At 45.1% G+C, this 17,018-nt stretch overlaps 1 protein-coding gene across 4 annotated transcripts in view; it reads right to left on the reverse strand.

Moving 5' to 3' along the window:
- Positions 1-17,018, reverse strand: part of SNAP29 (synaptosome associated protein 29) — a 38,732-nt gene that overhangs the window by 20,267 nt on the left and 1,447 nt on the right. Inside the window, exons 1-4 of one of the 4 annotated variants that reach the window (XM_056531894.1) lie at positions 14,948-15,128; positions 13,068-13,320; positions 4,629-4,822; positions 1,542-1,627 (exon numbers count right to left, since the gene is read on the reverse strand). In XM_056531894.1, the coding sequence (XP_056387869.1) occupies positions 1,542-1,627; positions 4,629-4,822; positions 13,068-13,320; positions 14,948-15,018 (604 nt within the window). In that variant the 5' untranslated portion in view covers positions 15,019-15,128. The other 3 variants (XM_056531916.1, XM_056531905.1, XM_056531927.1) reach the window with 3 other exon arrangements.

Here is a 17,018-nt window from a genome sequence, read left to right on the forward strand (position 1 = left end):
TGGTATTTCTTATTTAATAGAAAGTTTATAGACAGTTTATGTATATTGTATGTTGAAACCATTGTATGTTGAGATCATAACTCCATGGAAAACTGGTTCTGAAGAAACCAAAATGTCATCCAAAAATAGGGAAAAGTGAGGATTAAAGAAAAATAAGTAGATAACTAATACAGATAAAGCAAGTCCTTACATATAAAAGTAAGAAAGATATGCTGGGAGCTGTAAATCAGTGAGGACAGGAGCTTCTTCGGGGTCCTGTACAGTACACTGTGTCCTAAAAAAGTAATATGGAGCTGCCCAAAGGAGCAGCTAACACTGGCACAGGTAAATAGTAGTACAGAACATGTAATACCACCCTGTACTGTAGGGGGCGCTACCAGACAGCCAGTCAGTGCATGCACTTCAGTAATACAGGGGTTTTACCAGTGAGATGCCCATTCTGATTGGTCAGTTCTTCCAACCATTGCCACGTTTCACAGATCTGGACTGTCCGTAGCATTGTATGTTGAGTCTGGTTTCAAGTTACAATGGTCCAGAAAAGACCAGTGTATGTTGAAACTATTGTATGTTGAGGCCATTGTAAGTTGAGGGATCACTGAACTGTGACAAATGATAGATGTAAGAATATACTTCTGAACATGAAAACAACAAATCTGGATATACAGTATACTTTTATAACAGTGAACACAAATGCACAAGTTATTTCTACTGACATGTTCATAGCTTCGTAAAGTTTTACTTAGATAGGGAATACTTGGCATACTTTACCTCAGCAAAATCAAACCCAGTTTAATGAGTAAACAAAGCTATACCTGATGTAAGAAATACACACTGCAACAAAACATGGCAGCACTCCCCCACACAGACTTAAACACTTTATAAAGTAAAAAAATACATACAGCCTATTTGCATTGCAACCTTAGGATTAGTAAATATGCACAACACAGTACACAAAAACCTAATAACTGAATAAAAGCTCTATTTTTCTATTCCTGGATAACCCTTTAAAAGGGGTTGTGCGCTGCCCTGCAGTATGGAGCTCTGCTCACAGCGTCGGGAAGTTCATTACTCCGAACGCTGTGTGCGGGCTTCCGTGTTTGCGGCCACCGGGCGTGACGTCACGCCCGGCCCCTTCGTGACGTCTTGCCCGCCCCCTCTTGACGTCTCGACCGCTGTCACGCCCCCTTCCCATAGACTTTGGTAGAGGGGGCGGGCGTGGCGTCACGCACGGCGCCCGCGAACACGGAAGCCCGCACACAGCGTTCAGAGTAATGAACTTCCGGACGCTGTAGGTGGAGCTTGGAACTGCAGGGCAGCGCACAACCCCTTTAACTCTAGGTCTGTAGTGACAAGCTGCACCATACACCAGGAAAAAAATATTCTTCAAGTCCACTGTCAGTCTCCAGGCCACATGTGTGTGACTGCCGCCTCTGCACCCCAGTAGTTACACACCTTATTATAGATTGGATACCATTGAATGACTACTTCATGCCCTGGTTGCTAGATTGTGCACTTCTATTAAACCCCCAGACCTTACTTACCTACAGTATCTCGCTTCAGCAGGTTTGGATGGGTAGCTTGATACTTGTCTTCTTGTTCTCTGCTTTTTGACACAGCATCCTGTAATCTGAATATATATGGTGATATAAATGTTATAATAACCTTTTTCAATATGTGCTACATTACTTCCTAAATAAATAAATAGAAGAACCCTGGAAGCTTGGAACTTGGATTGCAGCTGACAGTTTCCCTTCATAACTAGGTTTTCTAATAATAAAAGGTGAGCTTGAAACCCCTACCTGAACCTCTCGTTTATTTAATTGTCCAATCTAATAGCCTCCCTTTAAGGGTACGTTCATAGGAGCGGATTTACAGCGTATTTTACGCTGCAGATCCGCTGGTGAAGGCCCGCTCTATGCTGTCTTTACATGTGCCTGCTCATGCCTGACACACTGCAGCGATGTGTGCGGCGTACTGGCACATCGCGGCCACTCTCCCTGCTCTGAGCTAGGCAGAGAGCTCCTGCGATGTGCGAGTATACTGCGACTCACACATCGCAGTGTGTCTGCTCGTAGCGGCGTATAGCAGCTACGAGCAGGCACATGTAAAGACAGCATAGAGCAGGCCTTCACCAGCGGATCCGCAGCGAAATCCGCTGCAAAAATCCGCTTATGTGAATGTACCCTAAGGCAGTGTTTTCCAAACAGTGTGCCTCCACCTATTGCTAAACTACAATTCCTAGCATGTCCGGACAGCCAAAGGCGCTGTAGTTTTGCAACAGCTGGAGGTACACATTTTAGAAAACACTGCATTAAGGATCTCACTCCAATAACAGAGCACTCTGGAGACTGGTCAGCCAGTGATGTGCAGGATGCCCTAAATTAGAGGCTTCTGCTATGGCAACAGTTTTCCTTTAGGGTAGGGACACGCGCAGCAAATATAAGTGCTAGCAAAGTCTATGGGTGTTTATTATTACTCCCATAGACTTTGTGTATATGACACTGTGTGTTGCTAGCAGAGTGACCCTACCCTTGAACGGATTCTGCAACAAGCACAGAGCATTAAAATCAGGGAATGCTTAAGAGGACTGAATAACCATGGGTGTGTTACATACTGTACAGTAATCGGGCTACATTGGTTTATTAAAAGTACTTAACCTTCCTTTCCATGAAGTTATGCCAGAGGTAACTAGCTGCTTCCTCTAACACTAAAGCCACTATTCAGCTGTACTACAATGCATTTCTTTTAAAGAAAAAAAAAAACAAAAACGAGTGAGGATTTTAAAGCAGTAGCACCCATTACATGTATAATATGTACAAACATAACTGCTGCATGCTGCCCTCGGTGCTGCCAAGTGTTAACAATACTTCAGTAGCACACTGATTGAACGTAGCGTTTCGACCACTGCATGAAGCAGCCCCTCAATGCAGGTCTATGGGAGATCCGGAGCACTGCACTCTGCAATCACTGGCTCTCCCACAGAGTAGCATTAAGGGGACGTGTTGGCCGCCGCTTTGTGCGGTGGTTGAAATGCTCTATTCAGGAGGAGAGATGGGACCCTGCACAGGAGTCGGACCCCCCACGATCTGACACTTATACCCTATCCTTAGGATAAGGGATACGTTTTGCTATCCCAGAGTTCTCCTTTAATGGAAATCTGTCATCAACGTAGCTTACCTGTTAGTATAGTGCAAGTGACGTTAATGACAATATACAGTTTCCTGACGCGTGGCTTCGTTGTTCCATCACACGCCTCCTCATGCATGCTGATCCTCCTTGCATGTAAAATTTCTCTCACAAGCAGAGATATTTCACTTCATATTGCCTGTGCATGCGCAATTGTCAACAGGAGAGAGAGAGATTTCACTTTATGTGGGACTGTCAACGACAAATGCATACACGCAGCCACAGACGATATGAAATGAAATCTCTCTCTGCTTAGTGAACTCGGAAATACCCCGAGGGCAAGAAGCTATTCAATTTGCATAATCATAAAACTAGGGATAACAGCACAACAGAGCCACGTGTCAGAAAACTGTATATACAACGGTCATCAGCATCACCCACACTACATGCCTATACCAACTGCTTAGTGCAGGGGATGCTTTTGATGGATTCCCTTTACAGCCTAAGGTACTGACTGAGCAGTACTAACTAATCTATTTACATTCTACAACTGACCACATCGTTTGCTAGAAGGATTAGAAATCTACCCCCCTTTCAGCATAATATAAGAAAAACTACTCATCTGTCCAAATGTGAAGCAATCCAGTGCAGAAGCTCCAATGGACACCCCAATCTCTGTTCACTTCTGGACAAGTGATTGGCCTCTGCAGAGATGTGTAGTTCACCTGCCATTACAACACAGCGATGGGAGCCATGATGCCAGTAGTATGACATACGACCGCTGAATAGCTGCACCACTCACGTGATGGCTAAAAGTAAACAGTCAAAGACTTAGGTGCCCACTGGAGTTTCTATGCTGACTTTCCGTGGGATTGGACAGGTGAGTAAAATTTAAATGGGCACTGTCAAACTTTTGATATGTTGTAAAGCATGTATAACCAATAGGTTTTGCAATTGCTTTCCTTAAAAAAATTACAGTATTTTATACTGAAAAAGCCAGTCAAACAACTGCCCCCCCCCCCCCTGCCTGGTTGGACACATACTAATCCTGCTGTGTCCATGCGTCATCACCTATGTCATGGACACACTTCCTTGATTGACAGCTGTGAGTGCAGGGTTCACAATTGGAGGAACATCCCCACTGTCATCTTGTGTCCTGCTACTGTCAGTGAGGACAAGCTGGGAGTTGTAGTTTTGCTAATGCTAGAGGAGATGTGAGCAGAGAGATACTGAGGGAGGGGGCGGTGACCTGCACACTGAGGCCAGACCCCCTCCCTATGAGAGGAATTCAGACGAGTGAGCTGAATTAAAAGCGTAATAAAAAAATAAAAAGGTGGTACACACCAAAATTACATGTACATGGTCAAGATTAGGTACTGAGTGATACAGATTATAATATATTTTATTTTATTTTTTTTTGGATCTGACGGGTACGCTTTAAGTTATTTTGGTAACATTTGTGTATAATCCCTTAAAACTGCAAAATGGTTAGATATATTTACTTATTGCTAGCTGTGTAGTCATAGGCTCCATTCTGAGGTGGTGTCTCTGCAGGTTTGGCTTTAAAGTAATTTGTGAAGCCGCTGAAAATGCTCTTAATGCTATTAATATGCCTTTGACTGGTCTTCATATCTTGTTCCATTTTGTCCACCATTTTTTCTGTGCGCTTCAAAGCTTCCCCCTGCCGCATTAGTTCCTGCACAGAATAAAAAGATAGTGGTCAAATATAATACATTATAAGATATCAGAATACTTGACTTAGCATAGATGCATTTAAGTTAGTATTAACACATTGTACTGCAGTTACGTGGCATGAGAGAAAACACCAGAATGTGAAAAATGCTTTCAGGATGGTAAAGGGAATTGGTCATGAGTTTTATAGGCAGCAGGAAACACACATAGGTTTCCTCTTTTCAGTGACATGTTCAATCTGAAATTCTGCCGTGTTTCTGAGGAATTATAGTTCTAATTCCAGCCACCAAAGGGGCTCAGAGTCATCAGGGAGGATTCGCACTGCCAGCCTGCTGCATTATTGGTATTTACCTAGTTGGGTATATAGATCGATCAATAAAAGCAGCTGGGGAAAAGCTGCTGACTGCTCCGATGACTCAAAGACCCATTTACGGCCAGCTTTATAACAAAAATTCCTCTGAAATGTCACTCACAGCATTTTAGAAGAACAATAAAGTACAACATAGTACAGAGGAAATCAGTCAGTGTTCATGCTGCCCGCGTTAACCAAGAGTATCTGCAAAACTGCATTTCTTTTCATTTTGGATGCAATGGAAGAATAATAAAAAGGTTGTAAATGCAAAAAACAGAAATTGAGTTCACTGACAAGAAAATACCATATGGTGTAATCATGACAAGAAAATACCATATGGTGTAATCCTTTTTACACGGTTCCACTATATGGAACCTAACTGTAAAGGTGTTTTTTTTGTTTTCTGCAAATAAAGCTTTAAAAAAGTACCTGTTACCAAATAAAACTTATTATAGTGTTCCTTGTGTAATTAGCAAACACTTTCCCATTCACTTGTTTTTAAAATTATAAACAGAAATATGTTTAAAATGTAATAGAAAAAAAATGGCCACTAGGTGGCTCTGGTCTGTTCCCTGCTGCAATTATACAGTGAGTTTGGTCTCAGGAGACCAAACTCAGGAAGTGTTTCTCTGCACTGAGCTCGAATGACAGCTGCACAGAGCCTCACTGAAAGCTGCAAAGAGCCTGAGGTCTTCATCACAGCACTGCAGAGATGCCAGGGCGGAAGTGGTCCCCCAGCAGGATTCAGTAAGGTCATGCCTGCTGGGAAATACCCCCTTTCTCCTGCTTGGAGATTGCATTACGTGAGAAAGAATAAAAGATATGATACAGAGCTTTATTTTTAATTTTTTTAATGGCTGGTGGGGTGTTAGGAGTAGTTAGGGAACAGTCTGAGTTAGTTTAGAAAAGTTTATTTGGTGACAGGTACTTCTTAAATAGTCACTGTGGATTTGATAGCCTATGTGATCAGTAACATTTGTAAAAATCACCATCTACTAAAAATGTCCTAAATTCTTGGCCACTAAGCATCTCACTTCCAGGCAAACTGCTGTCTACTGCCTGCTGTTAGGGGAATTCTAGGACCAGCAAGGAAAACAGGGAGTGGCGGGCAGGGCCTAAATAGCTTTATAAAGGAGAGAGCCTGGACTGTGTGCATGCAAGCTGAGCCTGTCAGTGCAACCCAGAGGGCCCCCATGCAGCTTTGTCAACATCATAAGCATTACCATCCTCAATCACCTCTGCCAAAATAGTTCACTGCATAGACCAGGGCTGCATTTGTGATTTAATCCCTGGCTTGCTGTGATACTGTTGCCATTTTCCTTTGTGCTCACATAGCAGCTTGTAAACTAGGCAGAGGCTAAATAGTCACTTAATTGGTAGGTTGAGTAAGTAGAGACGCCGACCTACCAATTAAGAGTCGTGCGCCTCTTAATGAATCTCCACAGCTCATAGACAAGTCAATGGAATCAGGATTTCCACAGCAGAAACATCTTCCGCGGAAATTCCACCGTGTGAACAGGTCAGCAGAATCCAGTTGAAATCAATAGAACTCTACTACAGCGGAATGCCTGTGAGGAAAATTCTGGCAGAATTCCACATGGACATTCCATTGTGCACCTCTTAATGAATCTCTGCAGCTGATAGACAAGTATTCTTTTTGCGGTCTCTGGAATCGGGATTTCCGTGACCGAAACCTTTGCCGTGGTAATTCCACCATGTGAACAGTGCAGCAGAATCCCAATGAAATCAACAGGTCTCTGCTGCAGCTGGTATCGGGACAGATACTGGACATTTGCACGAGTACTCGTGCAAAGGTTCCCGATACCTAATCAGATACCTGCCGGCGGAGGTCCTGCCGACATGTATCACGGAGGTGCGGTAAGCCGCCTGCACTCTCCGCTCCCGAGCTGCAGCTGAGCTCACATCATAGCCGGGACCCGCATTAACCCTTTAGACGCCGTGATCAAAGTTGATTGCGGAATCTAAAATTCCTGAAGTTAACTGCTGGTTAGCTCAGGGATGCTGATCGGGATCACCGCGGTGTAACCGCAGTGTCCCGATCAGCTGTGAGGAGGGCCGCAGGTCCCTTACCCTGCTCCGTGCATCCGATCGTCGCTCCTTTACTGCTGCCAGCCAGAGCAAGTATTCGTACAGGAGCACCTATAACACTGATCACTGCTGTTCTATGGCATAGCATTGATCAGTGTATGCAATCTACAGATTGCATGTAATTGTCCCCTATGGGGACTAAAAGAAAGTGAAAAAAATAATTAAAAAAGTATATATATTTTAATAGTGAAATAACCCCTTAACAATAAAAAAAAATTAATCACCCCCTTTTCAAAAAAATTAAAATAAAATAAATAAATGTAACAAAACACCCCGTTTTTCCCATTAAAGGGGTATTCAAGTATTTTTTTTTTTTGACTATGCTACAGGGGCTGTAAAACAAGTGTAGTACATAATATATTGTGTTTTCTCACAATTCTTCTGTGATTTTCAATCCAATATTTATTTTTACCAGCAGACAAAATTACTCTGGTCTCAGATTTTTCCCAGGTTGCAATACGGCCGACTCACTAGTCAGCTGATGACAGGGAGCCTGTCTGCTTCAATGGGTGGAGGGATCGCTTGGTGGGAGAGAGATCAACTGCAACTAATGCAACAGCTGGAGGCACCCTGATTGAAAAACACAGGTCTTTTGAATGGATGCAGCTCATTTATGTTTCAATGGGTGGGGTGGCTGATGTGTGGGAGGGAGGAAAATGGAATTCTGGGATTTGTAGGCAAAAGAACAAAAAGTCAAACAGGAAATACCAATTCACAAAAAGCTAGCCACAGTGTTCTGGTAATCTCACAACATAGCCATTTATCCCCAAGAAAAGCGCAGATCCTTCCTAAGCACGTCCATTACTGTCTGCCAGGTACATACTAAAATCCCCTTATGGTGGATAACGCCTTTAAGGGTACGTTCACATGGGCGGATCCACAGTGTATTTTACGCTGCATATCCGCTGCTGAAGGACCACTACATGCTGCCTTTAGATGTGCCTGCTCGGAGCCTGATAGCATCTGCTCCCCCTGCTCCATGAGCTAGGCCAAGAGCAGCCGCGATATGCGAGTACACTGTACTCGCACATCGCAGTGTCTGCTTGTAACGGCGTATTGCTGCTCCGAGCAGGCACATCTAAAAGCACCATGTAGCGGTCTTTCAGCAGCAGATCCACAGCGTAAGATACGCTGTGGATACGCCTGTGTGAACGTACCCTTAAGGGAAAAAACACACCATGTCACATGACATTGAAAAAAGTATTGGTAATTGGTATCGGCAAGTGCTTAAGAAAAAGTATTGGTACTCTTCTTAAAAAAAATGGTATACCCGGCATTTGCATGATATCGGGGACTCATTTGTTGTCCCCGATACCAAATCCGATACCTGCTGCAGTGCGGCCATCCTCCCGCCAAAGGCCCGGCTCCGCTGTCCCGTTCTCCCGTCCACATCATGGCGTCCTATGGAGGAGCATGTGACACACACGTCACTCCACCTCCTCCACTGCACCCAGTGTAACACTTTGGAGGAAGCAGAGTGACGTGTATGTCACATGCTCCTACATAGGACGCCATGATGCGGACAGGAGAATGGGGCAGTGGAGCGGCAACATCCGACAGAGCACAGCCACAGGTGAGCAACTCCCAGGGGCACTATCGAGGATGTGGTGGTGGGGGCTGCTGTCTACCTACAAGGGGATACTACCTACTATTAAAGGCAATCTTAAAGCGGTCACCTGCACTAACTTCAATTTATAGGTAGATAGTAGGGATCGACAGATTATTGGTATGACCGATATTATCGGCCGATAATCATGATTTTGGGCATTATCGGTATCGGCAATTACCTTGCCGATAATGCCCCGCCCCCGCCGGGACCGCCCCCCCCCGACCCGCTGCACCATGACCGCCCCCCCAACCCACCGAACAGCGTCGCACCCCCCACCATAGTGCTGGGCGGTACACCGTTATGGATTTTTGCCCATACCGCTATACCGGTCAGGCCCCTCCCCCACCCTCCGAGTCAATAAAAAAAAAAAAAAATTAAACTTACCCGTAATGGGGGTGGTCCGGGCCATCCATCCTTCCTGTAGTGTCCGGCGGCATTCCGGGTGGAGGGTGAACCGGTCCGGACTGTCCTTCTCCGGGGGTCATCATCTCCACTCCGGGCAGGCTCCAGCCTAGTATGCTGCATAGACGCCGCTATGCCAGGTGCGTCACTGCACACGGGCGTCACTGCGCAGCGGAGTCTATGCTGCGTTACTAGGCCGGAGCCTGCCCGGAGTGGAGAAGATGACCCCCGGAGAAGGACAGCCCGGACCGGTTCACCCTCCACCCGGAATGCCGCTAGACACTACAGGAAGGAAGGATGGCCCGGACCACCCTGACCCTGACAGGTAGGGGGAGAGAAGCGGGTGGCAGCGGCGGCCTATGGCACTGCAAAAGCCACTGCAGTGCATTCATTTAAAGCGCCCGCTTTAAATCAATGATCTGCAGCGGTGTCGCGGGGGGATAAATAGCCGACAACTTATACCGGAATATCGGTATAAGTTAATGGCTATCGGCCCTAACCTCCACCGATTATCGGCCCTAAGAAACGATATCGGTCGATCCCTAGTAGATAGTGAAGGTGACCCGGTTTCCACCGCTGCTCACCATGTGAACATCAGCGCAATTGCTACGGAGACACACTGGTGTCGTCGCCAATGCAAATTCTGTGTTCTGCCAAATTGAGAGGATAGAAATCTTTGCTCATACTATAGCAGCCGCCTCCATTGTACACAACAAGGAACCCACATATCAGCACGGTAAGCAGCGCCACAAACCGGGTCACCCTGGTGTCAGATTCCCTTTTAAAAAAAAAATTTAATAAAAGTACTCGTAATTGGTATCGACGAGTACTAAAATTAAAGTATCGGTACTCGGACTTAAACAAAAAAAAAATAAAAAATGGTCTCGGACATCCTAGAAAATTCAGTCGAATTCCACACACACATTCCATCGTGAGAACATACCATTGCTCTGAGCTAGAGCAGATTCATGCTACAGTTCACACTAGGGATCGACCGATATCGTTTCTTTAGGGCAGATACCGATAATCTGTGGAGTTTAGGGCTGATCTACCCCCCCCCCCCCCCCGGCAGATCATTGATTTAAAGCTTTAAATAAGTGAACTGCAAGCGGCTTTTGCGACGCCATAGACCGCCGCCCGCTTCTCTGCCCCTGCCTGTCCGAGGGTCCTTAGTCCTATCACCGCGACCCCCCCACCGCACTGCCCTGGGCCCATTGCCTCCCCCCATCCCCAGTTTTATAATTACCTGTTCCCGGGGCCTGGTAATTGCCGATACCGATAATGCCCAAAACCGTGATTATCGGCCGATAATATTGGCCAAACCGATAATCGGTCGATCCCTAGTTCACACCCTGTAAAGCTAAGCCTGTCTACTTTTTCATCGCATAGTTGGTGTGAACACAGCCGAAAGTCAATCCTTTTTGCAGGTGATTTTTATGCCAAAAGCTGGCATGAATGGTTTAATACTGTACGTGTTTATACGGTCATGGCAGGAGTTTCAGAACTACAACATAGTTCTTGACAGAGAATGGGAAGATTTGCCATCACTATTGATAACATACTGTACAGTACCTTAATCATTTTCATTCATGCTTCAATGTGTAGTATAAATAAGACTAAAATAATGCTGCTGAATGTGTTCTCTAGCTCCTTATACAGCATTTAGTGTAGAGACATCTTGTATGGCCATACAAAATGTCTCTCACACACGTGACTCCTTCCAATTCATCTACTTGCAATGATTGCTAGAATGGCAGGAAGAAGATTTAGCTTTTTTTTTTTTAACCCCCTTTCCTAAGAATGAGCTTTAATACTACAGTCAGCAAAAACAGCAGAAAAACAAGCAGAGAAGAACTTTCTGCAGCAATAAACTGGTTTTAAGCATTTCCCCTTCAAGAAGAAAACATTAAAACATCTTAGGGCATGTTCACACCTAGTGTATGCATTGTGGTTTCACGTATGGAAATCTGCAGTGTGTAAACAGTGACCGGGAACATGCAATGACAAAAATGTACATCAATTTAACCCTATGAGGTAACTATACATCATATGGCGTGAATGGGTTAAAGCTGATCAATATACACATTGAGGGAGAGTCATAAAAACCTGTCCAGAGGAAAAGTTGCTCAGTTGCCCATAGCAACCAATCAGATCACTTCTTTCATTTCTCGGAGGCCTTTTCAAAAATGAAAGAAGCGATCCGATTGGTTGCTATAGGCAACTTCTCCACTGGACAGGTTTTGATAAATCTCCCCCATTGTGGATGTGCGGCAATGTTTCTGTTTTACTATTTTTGTTTTATTATTATACACAACTTTTTACGTTCAAGGAAAAACTGCTAGTTACCAATTGATTTAACTTTTCAGCATGAAATAAATGACACTCTTCCTCCCTTCAGGTCTGCTGCACCTTTTACACTTCAGCTCTGTAGTTTATTTGCATACAAATAGAAAAAAAAAATTACAAAAATAAAAAACATCTGCACTAGAGATGAGCGAACTTACAGTAAATTCGATTTGTCACGAACTTGTCAGCTCGGCAGTTGATGACTTATCCTGCATAAATTAGTTCAGCTTTCCGGTGCTCCGGTAGGCTGGAAAAGGTGGATACAGTCCTAGGAAAGTCTCCTAGGACTGTATCCACCTTTTCCAGCCCACCGGAGCACCTGAAAGCTGAACTAATTTATGCAGGAAAAGTCAGCAACTGCCGCGCCGAGAAGTTCGCGACGAATCGAATTTACTGTAAGTTCGCTCATCTCTAATCTGCACATCTGACTCTATGCTAATAAGAGTCACCTCCGTGAGTTTTTGAAGATGGCAAATAGCCAATCATTTGTCACTGATTTACCAAGCGCATGTTTAACCTCACTCTACCTGTAACTTTAATAGTGAAGGTTAAACTAATACTCGCTGCTGTGTGGAGGGACCCCCCTGCTTAGGCCATCCTGATACCAGCTTGGTGGGATGCCCTGGTATACATGCAATGCAAACTGGTTTACCGACCAAAATAAGGAGATGATTAAGTGGGAGAAGGGGCATTCAGTAAGTGATATCACACTAACCAGCTGTTCACTACAGAAAGGACTCTTTAAAGGGGTACTCCTGTGGAAAACTTTTTTTTATTTCAACTGGTGCCAGAAAGTTAAACCTATTTGTAAATTACTTCTGTTAAAAAATCTTAATCCTTCCAGTACATTTTAGGGGCTGTATATTACAGAGGAAATGCTTTTCTTTTTGGATGTCACGACCACAGTGCTCTCTGCTGACCTCTGCTGTACATTTTAGGAACGGTCCAGAGATGGAGAAAATCCCCATAGCAAACATATGGCTGCTCTAGACAGTTCCTAAAATGGACAGCAGGTCAGCAGAGAGCACTGTGGTTGTGACATAAGAGAAATCCAAAAAGAAAGACCATTTCCTCTGTAGTATACAGCCCCTAAAAAGTACTCGTACTCGTTCCTCCACAGCAATCCTTATCTGATGAAGGTCCTGTGAGACGGAAATGTTATTATATGTAAGGATTGCGGATAAAGAAAATCACCTTGTTTGCACATTACGAGGGCAAAGTTTTTCTTTAAATGGAGTGTCCATCTGGACATATTTCAGAAGTCTTCTGATAAGAAGGATCATTCCAGCCCTACTGCTGGAAGCCTTTGTGATCAGCTCATATCTGTAAGAAAGTACTCCCCCCCCCCTGCATGCTGGGTGACATAGTTTTGCAACAGCTGGAGGGGCATAGATTGGGGATCATTGCTGTAATGAAGCCAATGCCTCTCACCTCTGCAGTTTCCAATCCAACCTTCTCAGACTCATAAATAAGGGACTTAGATCTGTTGCTGCTGTCCACTGTGGACTGCGCCCTCCTCAACACTTCTTGCTGCAGTGACCTCTGCCTGTCTGCCTCTTCGCGTCTTTTCCGATCAGCAGGGGATTCATAGGGGTCATCCTCCTCATTGTTCCACTTGACGGGCTTAAAGTCACTGTCTTCATCCTCGTCAAACGGGTTAGAACTCCTGGACATGATGGTGAATCTGGAAGAAGGCACAATTAGTCACCTGGCACAGCAAGCACACAGACCCCGCACACGTACACTACGCATCATCCGCATAGACCCCCGCACACTACACGTCATCCGCATAGACCCCGCACACTACACGTCATCCGCATAGACCCCGCACACGTACACTACACGTCATCCGCATAGACCCCGCACACGTACACTACACGTCATCCGCATAGACCCCGCACACTACATGTCATCCGCATAGAACCCGCACACTACACGTCATCCGCATAGACCCCGCACACGTACATTACACGTCATCCGCATAGACCCCGCACACGTACATTACACGTCATCCGCATAGACCCCACACATTACACATCATTCGCATAGACCACACACGTACACAACACGTCACCCGCATAGACCACACACGTACACAACACGTCACCCGCATAGACCACACACGTACACAACACGTCACCCGCATAGACCACACACATACACTACACGTCACCCGCATAGACCACACACGTACACTACACGTCACCCGCATAGACCACACACGTACACTACACGTCATCCGCATAGACCACACACGTACATAACGCGTCATCCGCATAGACCACACACGTACATAACGCGTCATCCGCATAGACCACACATGTACATAACGCGTCATCCGCATAGACCACACATGTACATAACGCGTCATCCGCATAGACCACACATGTACATAACGCGTCATCCGCATAGACCACACACGTACATAACGCGTCATCCGCATAGACCACACACGTACATAACGCGTCATCCGCATAGACCACACATGTACATAACGCGTCATCCGCATAGACCACACATGTACATAACGCGTCATCCGCATAGACCACACATGTACATAACGCGTCATCCGCATAGACCACACATGTACATAACGCGTCATCCGCATAGACCACACATGTACATAACGCGTCATCCGCATAGACCACACATGTACATAACGCGTCATCCGCATAGACCACACATGTACATAACGCGTCATCCGCATAGACCACACATGTACATAACGCGTCATCCGCATAGACCACACATGTACATAACGCGTCATCCGCATAGACCACACATGTACATAACGCGTCATCCGCATAGACCACACATGTACATAACGCATCATCCGCATAGACCACACATGTACATAACGCATCATCCGCATAGACCACACATGTACATAACGCATCATCCGCATAGACCACACATGTACATAACGCATCATCCGCATAGACCACACATGTACATAACGCATCATCCGCATAGACCACACATGTACATAACGCAGCACGGCAGGGAAGGCACATAGAACACACATGTACATAGAAGACGCCTCACATGCACTGAACAACCATCTTACCGGTAAACAACCCCACTCTACGAGCCAACCAAACCCCGCAGCCCTGCCCTCTCTACTCAGCTGACCCTGGTAGCTCACATCCGCTGACGTCATTAATTACCCTATTACTAACTTCCGCCCTCACGGCTCTACAATAAAGTGATTTATAGCTCTAGTTAGAAAATAAAAAAATAGAATACATTGCTGCTGGCGACTCATGGCGCCCCCTCTCCGCTATTGTTGTAAACTACACAAGAATATATACCTCTGCTTTGCGCATGCGTTGGTACAGATACCGGAAATATCGGCTCCTGCCGTCAAAAATGTCGTTCCCATCTAGTTGCCACAGTAACGAGAGCAAATACCGGTCCCCTCGTCTACTTCTTGGTTATGTGACGGTTACATGTAGACTGGCGTTTCTCCTGGTAGGTCCTCCCTCCAGCACCTCTTTTCTAGACAATTCATTGGTGAGGTGACTAGAATGGAGCTGCTGGTGGTAGGATCCATTCCAGACATTAGAGATGAGCGAACTTACAGTAAATTCGATTCGTCACGAACTTCTCTGCTCGGCAGTTGATGTCTTTTCCTGCATAAATTAGTTCAGCTTTCAGGTGCTCCGGTGGGCTGGAAAAGGTGGATACAGTCCTAGGAGACTCTTTCCTAGTAATGTATCCACCTTTTCCAGCCCACCGGAGCACAGGAAAGCTGAACTAATTTACGCAGGATAAGTCATCAACTGCCGAGCCGAGAAGTTTGTGACGAATCGAATTTACTGTAAGTTCGCTCATCTCTACCAGACATATCTGTAGTGAGGACCTGCCAGGAGCGACTCCATTCTGGACGGTTCATTACTGAATTGACTAAAATGGAGTTTCCCATCCCTAACTGGCATCCAAGGTTGCCACGTGGCCGGTATTTTAGCGACCCTACTGGTATTTTTATATTAAAAATACCGGCAATGCAATGGTATTTATCCAACCAATCCTCCAACTTCCGGAATGTTGCACCATATACTATACCAGTGTTTCCCAACCAGAGTGCCTCCAGCTGTTGCAAAACCACAACTCCCAGCATGCTGTCCGGGCATGCTGGGAGTTGTAGTTTTGCAACAGCTGGAGGCACCCCTGGTTGGGAAACACTGGCCTATAATATATATATTATAGTATGCTGGGACTAGTAGTTTTCATTTGGGGCAGCTGCTGAGCCACAGGCTGTACCAGGGCACGCTGGAAGTTGTACTTAGTAACTAACTGCAACTCACAAATATTATAAAAAAAGTGATCAATAAGTCAAAACACAATGGTACCGTTAAAAACTACAGTTCAGGGCGCAAATAATGAGCCTCATGCAACCCCATATAAGGAGAAATAAAAAAATTATAGGGGGAGATTTATCAAAACCTGTGCAGAGGAAAACTTGCCCAGTTGCCCATAGCAACCAATCAGCTTGCTGCTTTCATTTTTATGAAGGCCTGTAAAAAATGAAAGAAGCAAGCTGATTGGTTGCTATGGGCAACTGGGCAAGTTTTCCTCTGCACAGGTTTTGATAAATCTCCCCCCATAGGGATCAGAATAGGAGAAAATTTCCCCCACATGTGTATCCTGTGATGTCACGCACGAAAATTATCGGCCGAAAATGCCCTTTTCGGCCAAGGGGATTTCCTGCTGATAATTTCGGGGGGCGTGGCCACAAATGGGGGACATGGCTTTTAACTACTCTCTCCCGGCGCTACACTGCCTCTTACTCCGATGTGTCCCTGTGTCGTGGGAACTCGGGCAGTACTTTCTCGTGCAGTCTCGAGTGGCGCGGTCCGGACGAGACTTAAAGGGGTATTCCAGGCAAAACCTTTTATTATATATATCAACTGGCTCTGGAAAGTTAAACAGATTTGTAAATTACTTCTATTAAAAAATCTTAATCCTTCCAATAGTTTTTAGCTTCTGAAGTTTTCTGTCTAACTGCTCAATGATGATGTCACGTCCCGGGAGCTGTGCAGTTCCTATGGGGACGTGAGTCATCAAAAAGCAGTTAGACAGAAAACAACAACTCAACTTCAGAAGCTAATAACTATTGGAAGGATTAAGATTTTTTAATAGAAGTAATTTACAAATCTGTTTAACTTTCCGGAGCCAGCTGATATATAAAAAAAAGTTTTGGCCTGGAATACCCCTTTAATTTAATTTCAGCACAAGGCTGCAGCATAGCAAAATGTGAAAAAAGTGAAAGGATCTGAAGACTTTCCAAATGCAACATATATGGAGGTTCATGCGTTTTGACTGTAGCAGGAGGTCCTCCATACAGGAACTCTATTCCAGCTGTTGTGTGCAGGTTATTAC

Source organism: Hyla sarda, chromosome 1 (genome assembly GCF_029499605.1).
Source record: "Hyla sarda isolate aHylSar1 chromosome 1, aHylSar1.hap1, whole genome shotgun sequence".
In the NCBI taxonomy this organism is placed as follows: Eukaryota; Metazoa; Chordata; class Amphibia; order Anura; family Hylidae; genus Hyla; species Hyla sarda.